Below are 14,036 nucleotides of genomic sequence, written 5' to 3'. Positions count from 1 at the left end.
GCTAGGGAGTTTACGCTTCGAAAGCTGCGCTGAAGGCCGGGTGCGCTGCCCGACCTCTGACGGAGAGAGAGAGAGAGAGAGAAATAGAAGCTTGACGGATTGTAGCTTCTACTTCGTTATTACAATATATTGCGAAACAGAGTGTAGTTTCAACCACGATGAGAAGTTGGGGTCGGGGAAAGGCGTTTCGTTAGACAACGGTAGTTAAGATCGTCTTGGTGCGAACTGAGGCTGTCGATGTCGCTGTGATAAGAGTTATGTGTTGAGTGGTGGACAGTATCAGAACTGCGCACTTGCATTAGCAGAGAGCAGCGGTCGAGAATTCCCATAGTTTTCAGTGCGCGGGGATTCTTTCTCATTTGCCGACGTGAGTCGCCACGATAGGCCGATGCCTTTTTTCACGAACTTATATGCTTCGACACAGGGGTGTGTGAATAGTATTTGTTTTATTGCGATAGCAATTATATGGACACTTCAACCGGATTTCTGCCGTCGGCGTCGCCGTAGCCGTCGCCGTCGCCGTCGTCGTCGCCGTCGCCGTGAGGTTCCGTATAGATAAAATCTTCACCGCGCGCCGTATGCCCGAGCGCAAGCGTGCTGGGACGCGCGCTATCAAGGAGAGCGAACGCACTCAATCCCCCACGCGCAAGCAACGAAGCGGGAAGCCAGCGCCGGAGGGAGCGGGGGGGGGGGGGGGGGGGGGGCACTTCTACTGTGCCAACAACCGCGCTCGTCGCTCGACCGCACGGTCTCTTATCTCTCCCACGCGCAAGCAAGGAAGCGGGAAGCCAGCGCCGGAGGAAGCGGGGGGGGGGGGGGGGGGGGGGGGGGGGCGCACTTTTCTTCTGCCAACAACCGCGCTCGTCGCTCGCCGCACCGTCTCTTATCTCCACACGGCTCTGACCTCTATGCGCCGTGTGCATTCGCGGCTCAGTTTCTGTTGAAGCGATAGACCGCACGTACCTTGCCCCTATGCTTCGTACCCTATGCTTCGTACCTATGCTTGCTGCCAGCGTTTTGACAGTCGTTGTCTGCAGTCATTCAGTGTGATCTCTTCATGTTTCTTTGTGCGCGCTCACACCACGCTTGTTCATTCAGTTAGTAATAGTCGGGTCACATTTTCCAACGCACGCTACACATGTAATGCTGCCCGGATCGGCAGTGCAGCGCTACAGGTGTGTCTCTTCGCACGCGCGCTGCCCACGGGAAGCGCTTCTCATCAACACCACCGTTTCACACGCGCCTTCTCGTGGTCATCGAGTCTCTCTTCATGTCGGTCCACTTACGCTGCAGCACACCTGCTTACTTAATCAGCTCATGTTTACTACAATTCATATTGCTACCAAAGCCGCTCACCTTACTTCGTATGACATTGCTGTGTTGCTATCGCATTCATTGCTTCGCCCTTAGGGCGAAACTGTGACATTTTTATACCTAATTGAATACGAATTGAAAAGTGGCAGAGGCCAATCGAATCAAATCTAATGTCGAATATTTTACGAATACTTTTCAAATAATGAAGAGCTGTTTTCACAATTGCTATAAAACAATGATGATATATCCTAGTATTCAGAAAAAAAAAGTCACAGTTTCGCCCTAAGGGCGAAGCAATGAATGCGATAGCAACACAGCAATGTCATACAAAGTAAGGTGAGCGGCCTTGGTAGCAATATGAATTGTAGTAAACATGAGCTGATTAAGTAAGCAGGTGTGCTGCGGCGTAAGTAGACCGACATGAAGAGAGACTCGATGACCACGAGAAGGCGCGTGTGAAACAGTGGTGTTGATGAGAAGCGCTTACCGTGGGCAGCGCATGCGAAGGGACACACCTGTAGTGCTGCACTGCCGATCTGGGCAGCATTGCATGTGTAGCGTGCGTTGAAAAATGTGGCCTGACTATTACTAACTGAATGAACAAGCGTGGTGTGAGCGCGCACAAACAAACATGAATAGATCACACTGAATGACTGCAGCCAACGACTGTCAAAACGCTGGCAGCGAGCGCTTACGCCGCGCAGCGGGCGAAGGTACGTGCGGTCTATCGCTTCAACGGAAACTGAGCGGCGAATGCACAGCGCATAAAGGTCAGAGCCGTGTGGAGATAAGAGACTGTGCGGGCGAGCGAACGACGAGCGCGGTTGTTGGCAGAGTAGAGGTGCGCCCCCCCCGCGCTCCCTCCGGCGCTGGCTTCCCGCTTCCTTGCTGGCGCGTGGGTGATTGAGTGCGTTCGCTCTCCGTGATAGCGCGCGTCCCCGCACGCTTCCGCTCAGGCATACGGCGCGCGGCGAAGATTTTATCTATAGGGAACCTCACGGCGACGGCGATGACGACGGCGACGGCGACGGCAGAAATCCGGTTGAAGTGTCCATATAATTGCTATCGCAATAAAATTACAAGCACATGTCATCACATTGCACGTTATGAAACGTTGTTTATGAAAAGCACAAATGCGGCATCAGGAACAAATAAGCAGTTCGTTCGCATACGCAGGGTTCTTCTGAGAGTGCGAATCATCGCTGTGTGTCTCCAGTAAACGTTGGCTCCCTAAGCGACATAGCTTGCTCCACTACGTAAGTTCTAATCTGAGGAAATCCGTTAAGTTCTAATGTTTTATCCATATATACTGTGTCCGCGGGGATGAAATTTGTCGTAGGTATGCTCTTATGTAACGTTTGATTGTGCGCAGTAGACGCTTCAAAATATACGAAAACTACTTGTCAAATGTTCGTATTTAAGAACAGTGACTATTCGTTTCGAAGATCGAATAGTCTGTTTGGAACGCTACTCAATTCGTTACTCCAAAGTTTAGAATATTCGCACGCCTCTAGCTACTTCAGAGCTAAGCTCTCGATAGTCCCCCTTAGTACCAAAAAAAAAATGACGCGTATAAAAGCGTGATAATTTACTACGAGGCTATAACTTTTTTTTTTGTAATAAAGACTTGTAGAAGGCCGTTTCAGCTATTTGAACATTTCAAAATATCTTGCGGGGAAAGCAAAAATCAGACGATTTTTTTTTATCGCAGGGCTTTTACACGAATGTACGCGGCAATACCGCCTACACTCGTGTAAAAGCCCCGCGTTTCATTCGAGATCCAAACTAGTTGCGGGCCTTACACATGGGCCGAGCGCAATCTCCATGATTGTTTACGATACGAAAAGAGCGAACGCTCATTTGTTCACGTATGCAAGCGGCGAACCTGGCATCCGTTTAGTCTTCACTATAGTGTCACTGTCGACGCTACATAGGCTTTGTTAAATTCGTGACGTTAGATACACCTCTGACCTCCTAGTTTTGCACGACTGTACGCTAGAAGACATCACACGCCACGGGCTCAGAATCCCACAGCGTACAAGCTCTCTTTCTTCCTTGTGTTGTGCGCTTCCAAGTGGAAAGTTCGGATCTTACACGAGCGCGTCCTCACGTCTGGGCTGATGTCATGCAACTTTGCTACCCTCCGCCGACTGTCGGTAGCCTGAAGGCTGGTTGCAATAGCACGCGGACACATTTGCTCACTTGATCTCGCTTCTCTCCGAAAGAGCGTCGACCGTCGGCAGCTAACGACCAATGAGCGGGAAAGTGTGTCTATAGTTGTCTGTACGTTTATACCTTTCGAAACACCTGTCAAATGACTATAGCCCCATCGCCTTGTCACTTGAAAATATTCCATAAAGCTGCTGAGCCGAACACGTATAACGCCGGAACTAACACGAGCAACAACGAAACATACCAGCATGCCAGAATAAACAATGGGAAACACCTGGACGCCCGATGGCATTAGACATAACAAATCGGTCCTCGTCTGACACCACATGGAGGGAACCTTCATGTAAATTGTATTTATTGAGTATGCGTGGCAAAAAAAAAAATAGGTGTATTCTTTGAGATGGTAGCCGTATTTGGTACGTGTCCTTGGGAGACACCAGTATTCACCGTGTCCTGTGAAGCATAGTGATGTATTTTGTACTGTAATGTTGCGTTGGCTGATGTCAAGGAAAATGCCACAAAACACGACGGAAACGTCCATTCACCTCCTTCGTCATCCCCTGCCGATGTCTCGTGAAGAGCATAAGGAATTGAGGCTCCCGACACAAGGCTGGTTAAAATTATATTTGTTCTCTCTCTCACTTCACAGTCATATTCGTCATTTTTTTTTTTTTTTTTTGCTCGAACTCGCTGGTTCGATCCACGCCGCGCCGGCCACATTTCTATAGGGCGAAATGCCAAAAACACTCGTGTACTAAGATTTAGGTGCACGTCAAACAACCGCGCGTGATCAAAATTAATCCGCAATCACCACAACGGCGTGCCTCGTAATTAGATCGTGGTTTTGGCACGTCAAACCACAGAATTTGTTTTCAATTCTAATTTTCATTTGCTTCTTTTGGCGTTGCCGTGTTTCGGTGGAACATGCATGTTTCATTTTATGCCGCTTAAATATTTATACATGAGCGTTTCCCGCTTGCATTGTATATAGCTTCAAACTTAGGCTAGTGTATGAACGAGTTAAGCGGATGGAGCTGGTGTGTGTTTCCCTTTTTGTCTCTCGTGTTTTTTGCGCTGTTCCCCTGTCGAGTATGTACCGAATAGCCCAAGCCTCTACGGTGTTGAATTTAGGGCTTTGGACATAGAAACTTTATTAGCCGCCGTACTTCGCAGCGGCGCATCGAGAGGCCAGAGGGGCCACAATACTAGCTACTGCATGATGAACTGCGCTTCAAACCAGTGAGTTGCAACAGAGTGTGATGCATTAAAGCACATTAGAATAACATGAATGGTAGTAATCAGCTCGCTACTATTTTTTTTTCAAGCTTAACACAACGAAAGAATGCATATGTATAATTCAATACCTCTCCTTTCTTTTTTCTTGGGTCAAGTGCTTCTTAAAGGTTATCTGTCCTGTTCAGACGGCACCTTGTCCCCCAAACATAAAAAAACGAAAAAAAAAACGAAAAAAAAACGATGCATACAGTGTCGCCTCCTGCAGCGTTATAACGTCACAACAGAACGCCATACCTCAGACAGCCGAAGAAGAGAGAGCAAAGACAAAACTATAAGCGAGGCTGCCGTTTATTTTGCTTTTCTAGCGCGCCTCGAGCGTGTCATAAATAGCGACCGAAGCAAAACATCGCACTTGCTACACCGCACGATCACCTCGACTTCTAAGGAATAAAGAGAGAGAGAGAGAGAGAGCTGTGACCTCATGAATACGAAGAGAGAAAAAAAGACGTAATTGAATTTCATTTCTTACCGGAAGAAAATGGAATATTCTTCTTCATTCATTATCCCTTTCAATGAGGCAGGCTTTAATTAATTCAAATCGGCCGAGCTCTCCAAGCTGGGCGAGCATTCACACGCAAACTAAGCGGTCGCCCCTCTAGATTAGCTAGCTTCTCTGTATCACAGGCTCCATCTAGTTCGAGGCACCAAAGAGTGGATCCATTCAGATAGCCCGCATATTGCCGCACAAGCTGCCGAAGCATACAAGCGCACCTCAGCAGGCATTGCTTGATGGGTGGAGCGAGGTGGGGGAACTGAGCGGAGAGGGTGACAGGGAAGCCGTTTTCTTTTCAAAAGATACCAGAGCGGCAGGGACTGTCTCCACCGGGGCACGCTGTACAAAGGGCAGGATAAGAAGACGGGGAAAGGTAGGGCGGAGACGGCGTGGCACGGGCTGTAGGTTCGGGCAGGTTGGTTTCAGGCGTTCCCTCTCCCGCCAGTTTTCTCCTTGTTTTGTTTTCGGCTCGAGCTTGCTGTTGCTGAAAGGCAGCCCCAGTGTTCGAGCTCCCTCGCACGGCACATATCACCGGGCGATAGGGGACGAAAAAGGAACCTTTGTTCGCGAACTCAGTGGCGTAATGCATCTTGAACGAGCGATCGGGGAACATGCATTATGAATGAGGAAGCATCGGGAACGAAACTGGGGAGAAGAAGGGAGACGCCGCAACCATCCCCCTTACCCCAATCCTCGTCCTTATTTTTTGTCCCTCATGCCTCCCCTTTGGTTCCAATAGCGTTGCGTGTAAGATCGGCGGTGGATGGGGTGGAAGCCAGTGTAAAAAAAAAAGGGGGGGGGGCAGGGGGGGGGGGGGGGGGAAGCCGGAGGGGTGGGTAGGTCGAGAGGTTAGTTGCGATGTAAGGGGGCTGTTTGGAAATCGGAGAGAACGCGAGGTGCTCCTGTCGGCAAGGGCAGCCCCCCCCCCCCCCCCCCCAACCCCTGTTGGCGGCAACTCCTTTCTCCATATTTGCGCCGTGCGCGTAGTAAGGGAAGAGCACCCGCCTCTCTCTCAACTCTCTTCACGTCATCAGCATCTCTCCCGCGTTGGGTAACGGACGCGAAGGGGTGGTTCTGGATCGGAAGCGCAGAGTCGGCTATGGTTCCATGGCCGAATAATACGGCGGCCCCGTTCGAGTTTGCGTGCGCTTTGAGTATCCTCTAATAGGCGGCTGCTTCGCGCAGCAGGCACTCGGAGCGGACGTCAACGTCCCGCGCTGTGACGCGCGCGAGTGCCAGTCCTTGCGGCAGCGCTTGGACGCGCCCGGATACACGGCAATGGGAGAACGCGCTTCCTTTTCTGTTTGTTTATACCATTACCTTGTCGGTATGTTAAAATGATGAGCAGTAGTGCGAGGACAATGTTGATATGTGTACCTTTTTTTCACCCAAAATAATTTATCGAGCACTTCGACCTATCACCAGTGCGGGTAGCAAATCGAATGTTCAACTATGGCGGTGCCGGTAACTTCACCAGCTCCTCGACTAAATCTTAAGATTTTTTGATATTACTTACTTTTAACTTCGTGCTTTGTACTTTTAACCCTGTATCACGGATACTATTAACTTTGTGGCACGCGAATTCTGTTTCGTAGCCATTGTATCTGTTTCCCAGAGTCGTGCCTAAATTCCTCCCCCCCCCCCCCCCCCTTTTGAATTCTCTGCACGGGTTTACACTACTGTCTGAAGCTATCCTGTCCCCGATAGCGAACTGATCGTCAAAGTTGATAAGTTGATCGTCAAGTTTTAAACTATGATATTCGGACACCCGATCATAAAAGTAAAAAAGAAAGAAAAAAATCTTAAATGCGTTTTCTGCCGGCACGAACGCAACTCTGATTTCGGCTATAGGGTGGATTATTCATCCGTTCATCCACGCATTGATAAACCACCACGCCAAAACGTATAAAAATTCACGCAGAAACTCTTCTGGGAGTTACCAAAACATGCGTAAGCATTTGATACCGTAATCGCCTGCTTTTCATCGTCGTATATGCTGCTCTGTTTGGTATAATGGCGAGACACACCACGAAAGTCGTACAGAGAAACGCGGTTGAAACGCCGTGGTGCTAATTAGACCAGATGAAGTATTCCGTAAGTGTCCACCTAGCGGACATGTCCATTTCGTCTGCTGTCGAAGTTCTGATTGGCTGGGCTTGGGTGCACGTCAGCAGGACCCAGGAGCGCCCAGCCAATCAGCACTTCAGCAGCAGACGAAATGGCAGACGTATTCCAGCAGACGTATTCTGTAAGTGTCCACGTAGTGGACACTTACAGAATACGTCTGCAAACGACGGCTTCGTGCTGCCCGTAGCGTCGCTGTCCGGCAGCATGAGCTTCTTTCTTCTTCTGTTGCTGTGTCTCTTGGTCGCCATCATCATATATTAACTCGTGTTGCCGTTGTTCCCCGCTCGTCCCAGGTGCCTCCTTGAGTTGTTTCGTAACCTCTACTGTCGTTGACGCTCTGTATGTTTGCTACGGTTGCGAAATCACGCCACCTGCGCCGCCGCGTTGCTACGGTTGCAAAACACGATAGACGTGTGGCTTTGCTCCGCTTTGCGCAGTGACTAAGATACCTAACTTTGAATCAAGAAGCAGCAGTTTTGAGACTCACTGTCGCTAATTTACGTTTATAACCATCTCACTTCGTTCTGTTTCGTTCATTTACTTTTATTAATACATTTTATTTATGCAGTGAAAGCGTCACACGTCAACGAAAGTTCTCCTCGGTTAGTCGACATCGAAATGCTCACGCATTTAAAAACAAACCGATGAGATGTAGAACAGATTTCAGCGTCGTATACGTGACACGCGAACACAGTACATTACGTGGCCACTGTACTAAGAAGAAAAAGAATAGAAAGAAAAGGAACAATCGAAAACGACAAATGACTGAACGCTTGTGACAAGAAGAAAAAGAAATGACGTCCTAGCATGACGGTATCGAACTTTAGTGCGAAAATCTACAAATGTCGTGATGCGAGATGGTTCGACCAGTGTCGGCGCTCGAACACTGCGTGATCACGCACGTGCGCACGGGTTATCGGTGAAACCTGGCACTCGTAATGTGGATTCGGGGCTTTTATACTTCGTTGTTGTACGGGGCCCGGTCTCTTATCTGTGGTTCGCGTATACAGTGCGAGTTCTCATTTTGCCGATCCTGGCGCGCCGTCGACCGATCTCCGATGCTGCCGCTCATTGGTGCGATCACACGGACAAATAATATATTTCACGAGGTTTTTTCAAAGTTTTTCGAGCTGTCAGAGCATGAGTGAGAGCCTCAGCGAAAGAGGCAAAACCTAGAGATATAGCGAAGACTTTCGAGAGCAAAAAAAAAAAAAGAACAAGGGGGGGGGGGGGGGGCGTAAATTTTCATTCCCCTGTTTTAAGTCGACAGTGGTTCGCTATAGCACCCTAATATATGGCGGCGTCTGCGAACGTGATCAACCTGCGCGGCCAGACACGCAAAATTGCGATCGCTCACTTGAGTTCGCCCGAATGAAACGTCTCCCAGAGCATTAGGTGCGAGGAGAAAAAAAAAAGCAATACCATGCTATATAAACAAAAGTTACACATTTGTTCTAGGGTCTCAACAAAAGATGTGAATTGTATTTCTTTTTTTTTTTCTTTTTTATTGAATTGGCTTCGCACACATACAAGCCACATTGCATGCACGTCTTACGGAAAAGAGCCTGACCACACTTGTCCTTTCGTTGCTGTTTCTTGAAAAAAGAAACCAAGCTCAATTTTTTCTGAACGTGTTTGCCGCGTACAAAATGCAGAAATGTAGTAAGGAAAGCACGTAGGATATCTAAGCTTTCGTGTAGAGAGATACTTTTTTTTTTTTTTGTAAACATGTACCGTGGTATCTGGGCTAAGTCAGATCCTCGTGGCAACCTTACTATACATATATAAAAGGTGACTACGTGTGGGAAGTTTACGGTTATTTGTCGTGACTAGACTGGTTTGTTTATGTGACTAGCAACATTACCAGTTTTCTGGTGTAACGAGTTCCCCAAGTACGGATTTCTTTGGTTTATGCAACCAGTGGTTCGCGGAGTGGCCTCGACAGAGTGCACGGAGAGCAGTCTTTTGGCGCATCAGTTCGGGTCGATATAGGCCTCTTTTCGGTCACTTCTTTATCTATTTCCACAGAGCCGCTTATAATTGCCATGAAAACCCGATTGTGATCATTCCAGGAAAACCCGGTACCTCGTGATATGGCGAATACTTAGTGATATCTAGAAGGTTTAACTCCGATGTCTTAGAAAATTATAACATTTTCCCTACCATCGTGCGGGAGAAGCCCGGGCCACAGCCAGTAAGGGGTCATTGATGGGCTATATATACCGCGACTGACTGCCGATTCTCTCAATATACGTATGTGCCAATAGGTCCGCACTCTTATATACGCCGGTAGTTTTGTGCAGCGTTCGGATAAGTACACCCACAATAAATTGTTGCGTTTAACATCTCGAAACTGCACAGCGAGTTATGACGTACGCGATAGTGGAGGGCTCTCGAGTAATTTTGACCACCTCGGGTTCTTTCTTTTTTTTTTTTTTTTGACAGAAATTTAACGCGTCCGGTATTCCGGCAAACGCGGGTGGTTTTGGGCGGATTGCTGGGTGTGCGGGGGCGTAAACGTAGTTTAACCAGACAAACATACAGCTAGTATCGCAATTAACAAGCGTATTTTACTTCACTGCTGCTGTGAGTTTCTAGCAGCGACGATTGCGCAGCTATAAATGCGAATTAGATACATGGGGCTTAGGTACGTGCCTTTTTAGCGGCCGCAGAGCAATTAATGATAGCCCGTTTTTAGTGGTAATTCGTTTTATTGTAAAATATTTGCGGATTACACTGGAGTATAATCCGCAAATAGTTCACAGCTGGGCGCTGCATACGCGAAGCGTGTCTATGTTGCACGGGCTCCTGCCATCGCCGAGGGCCCTGGCACTGCAAAACGGCAAACCTTATGCTACGTACGTGAGCATAAGGTTTGCCATAAGGCTGCCGAAAGGTTGCCCGTGTCAGTGGGGCGCACGTGCGCCCCACTGACACGGGCGAACCGCGGACGACAAGAAATTTACGCTTCACCATTACGAACTCTGTAACGGGCGCTATGATTTCGTTTGGGCGGAAGTTTAAGCGTGGTTTAAACGGTGCAAAGAACGTCATCCTCCATAGCATCTAGGCAAAGGCCAATTTAGAAGCAACATTCCCCATCCCCCCCCCCCCAAAAAAAAAATCAGCCATATATTAGTCAAAAAGCACATTTACAAGCGAGATGTGCCCAGCAAATTAAAGGTCCCCCACATTTCTCTAATCGTATGGACCTCTCTGCCACGAAATCCCCCCCATAGACACTCCGTGCTGAAGTTCCCTCCAGTGGTTTTTGTAGAAACCTCTATATGGTACATACGGCCGAAGGATTCTGGCACGGCTGCAGCCGCACAACGAATGTGACATTACCACCCATGCGGCAATAAACCGCGCAACTTTGATTTCTGGACAGAAAAGCGAGCGATCGAAGCATACGCGAATGTGAGTAGCAGTATTCGCCTAGAAAACTATGCTGTGTCGGGTTGAGTGTGTTCGCATAGTAAGACGCTCACGATATAGTGTGACCTGTATTTCAGGGCGGCACATACGCGTTTTTCTTACACCGATGAGGCGATGACTATAATGCAAGTAGAAAACCGATCTAGTAACTATATGGCACGTTGGACACTTCGCAAGAATGTTAGCATTATTCTGTCGTAACACACGACAGTGAAGTAATGTTTGTGTTACATCTCAAGCTATCGGCACCCAGTTACCAGTACACAAAACAAACAGCCTATAGCCAATATATATTGTCGCACTCACTCTGCTCGGGTCGACTTCCAGGGGCTTTAGGTGTGGATCGAAGAGCAACGTGTTCGGGTTCAGGTCGACCGGGCTCTGACGCCGACCCTTGCTGCACAGGTTCCAGTCCGGGTTCAGCAGGCCCCAGAAGTCGGGACCTACGCACAGGGCAAGAAATGCACCTCGGTCAGCGGTGAGCTCCCATTGCAGAACACGTGCACTAGCCCAAGTGTCTGTCTAGAGCACTGAATCGATGCGATGCGACGCAAGGAAATAAATGTATGCGCGTTTCTGGATGGTTCGTGAGAAAATGCTTGCGAGCAGTGGAAGCCACGGGGGTCGCGCCGGCTGCACAGTATTTAGGCCGGCACCTTGAACGTATCGCAGAACCTTGCTCTAGACAGAAATGTCGACGTCTACACAACCTCGCCCACTGCTGCATTTCATTTGTACTACGAGGATGCATGGAACACCTTTGATCAATCAATTCAATCTGGTTACGTAAGTGCACATATAGTTGTTGAGGGGATTTTCATTGATGGATTGATAATAGATAGCGACGTTGTAAGTAGCATTTGAAGTATAGAGGTCTTGCCTTTCTGCAACGTTCATTATACTACAGTAGTTTGATACAGCAAAAGCCCCCGTAGTATTCCGTCCAGCGTATTTCACAAATGATACTTGCATGTTTGATAGCATGTTGGAAAGAAGCCGAAGAAATCGAGCTAAATGGTTATTACATTTGCTACTTACAGAGCGCGCAGTAAAAGCTTAAGCACCGGCTTTTACTTATTTGGTGGTCCATTTACTCTCCTTGCTTTCTCGCTTTCTCTCTCTGTCCCTCTCTCTCCTTTCAGTGAATCTAGTTCTGAAGCTGCTCGGGCTCTTCAGGTTTGGCGACTTGGTGAGCGATGGCTAAGCGTGAATATACTGTATAGTTGCTGGCAGCATATTCCTGAATACTGTGCTGTAAAACTGTGTAAATCAATGTTCGCGCATTCGCGTTTGTAATTCGTCCCCCTTATCCTTCTGTAGAAATCGTAAATTTCTTTACGTTAGAGATCGCGGAACACCGCATATGGCATATGGCATATAACATATTATGTTACCACGGCGCACAGAGCTTTGTGATGCTTGGCTCACTCCTTCCTCGAGGAAGATGAGTGGATTCGTGAGGACTCTCCAGGCACCCCACGCATGACGCAATACGTCCGACGTTACAGCGAGGCGCGTGCATCAGGATCCAAACCTTTCACGGTGCTCGCAACGTTTTGCTTACGATTCTGAACCCGATGATTTTTTTTTTCGATCATCATGAGTGATCTATAGCGTCTTTTGTCACAAATGTACGATTATACCCATCGACAGTAAGTTCCGGCACTCATTTTCTTACGGAAAAGTATAGTGTCCAACTATACACGTTGATGAACACTTACAACAATGTGAAAAATCAAGAGTGTCTTCCAGGCTCCAAGATTCACCCGAAAAATTCACCGCGCGTAGATGTCGCGCTCACGGTATGGCATTGGCGATGTCAGTCAACGCAAACAGAGACCCTACCTCCACGTCGCTAAGCGAGCATCCTCCCTCAAGGAGAACGCGGAAAGTTATTGAAATATCCAGCCCTAACAACATCAAACAAGACAATCGTGAATAGAGAAATATATCACTGCTCTTAACAAAAACAAAGACAAAAAGCAAAACGACCACAGTCATCTCTAAAGTAGGAGTCAGCAGTCTTATCCGGGTTTTTCTGCTTTTCTCTTTTCTTTCCTTTGCTTTTTTTTCTACTTTTTACCAGTTGTTTCAGAGGCGAGCGCTCCTCCAAAGTCAAGCTACGAGGCCGGCGCGCTGAGAGTGATTTGAGCGCCGCTCCTCTCCTGCGCGAGTCGGTTTCCGTCGAAACATCAGCACAAGTGCCAGCGAAGGCATCGCCGCTGGGGTTAAACCCAGGCCACGTAAAACCAATTTGCCGCGCACTGCAATCGGGGACCGTTCATCCGTCGGCTTTCCAACGAGTAACAAACCCCCAACCACCCTCCACATAATTATTACGCCTTTTTCTTTTTTCTATTTTCGTGCTACGCTTCCTTCTTCTTCGCAATCTTTGCACCTTTCTTCGCGTCTCCTGTCTTTGCCGCGTCGACTTTTGTTCTACCTTTTGCTGCGTCGACTTTTGTTCATTCTCCGTCTACGGCCAGGTAATCGGCCGCACTTTCCACACTCGGCGCTGCCGTTTGCTGCCGGTTCTTTTCGTCAAATGTACCTCGTCAAGGAGTTCCTTCACTCACTAGCACTCTTTTAAACAGCTAGTCGGCAGAAGTGAAACAAAGCAAAAGACAATTTGAAGCCTCGAGAAAGAATGTATAGAAAAAAAAAACAGGAGATGGAAGATGAGGACAGTCGGTGGGAAAGGTTTGGCCTGCGGACGAACCCAGTCCGCGTGTAGTGCGCGCACGTGGCCTCCCCTCTTTGGTATGCCACTGGGCGTCGCCGGCGCAGATTGCGTGGTGAGCAGGCGGCAAACGCAAAAGGGTGGCGGAAGAAGCTGCTCTGCCGAACTATACTCGCTGGCTTCTCGTTCGTCCACGTCGTCGTGGTTCAAGGGGGAAAGCGGTTGCAGCAGCAATAGCGGCGGAGGAACACAAAGGCAGCTCCCACACCACTGGGCATCGGGACGGACGACGAGACATTAGGTCGGCGACGGGAGTAAGTGGGAGCCATCCGCGGCAGCACGCGAACGTTGTGGTCCCAGGTCGCCGATACGACAGAAAGAACAAAAAATAAAACACTAACAGAGAGAGTGAGTTAGTGAAGAAGAGGTCGGCGGCACTTTTGCGGGAGCTTCGATCGCCATTTCACGCGAATGCTGTCTGGAATTCGAAAGAGGAGTCTGGCGAAGGAAAATAAT

The 14,036-nt window shown here is 48.5% G+C and overlaps 1 protein-coding gene across 1 annotated transcript in view; it reads right to left on the bottom strand.

Annotated features, from left to right (window-relative positions):
• Window positions 1-14,036, bottom strand: part of LOC119450272 (putative carbonic anhydrase-like protein 2) — a 219,739-nt gene that overhangs the window by 86,479 nt on the left and 119,224 nt on the right. Inside the window, exon 3 of the mRNA XM_037713684.2 lies at window positions 11,147-11,283. Within this exon, the coding sequence (XP_037569612.1) occupies window positions 11,147-11,283 (137 nt within the window). The remainder of the gene's footprint in view (window positions 1-11,146; window positions 11,284-14,036) is intronic.

This window comes from Dermacentor silvarum, chromosome 4 (genome assembly GCF_013339745.2).
Source record: "Dermacentor silvarum isolate Dsil-2018 chromosome 4, BIME_Dsil_1.4, whole genome shotgun sequence".
NCBI classification, from domain to species: Eukaryota; Metazoa; Arthropoda; class Arachnida; order Ixodida; family Ixodidae; genus Dermacentor; species Dermacentor silvarum.
Note: the sequence above shows the minus strand (reverse complement) of the source record. Positions and strands in the feature narration are given on the sequence as shown.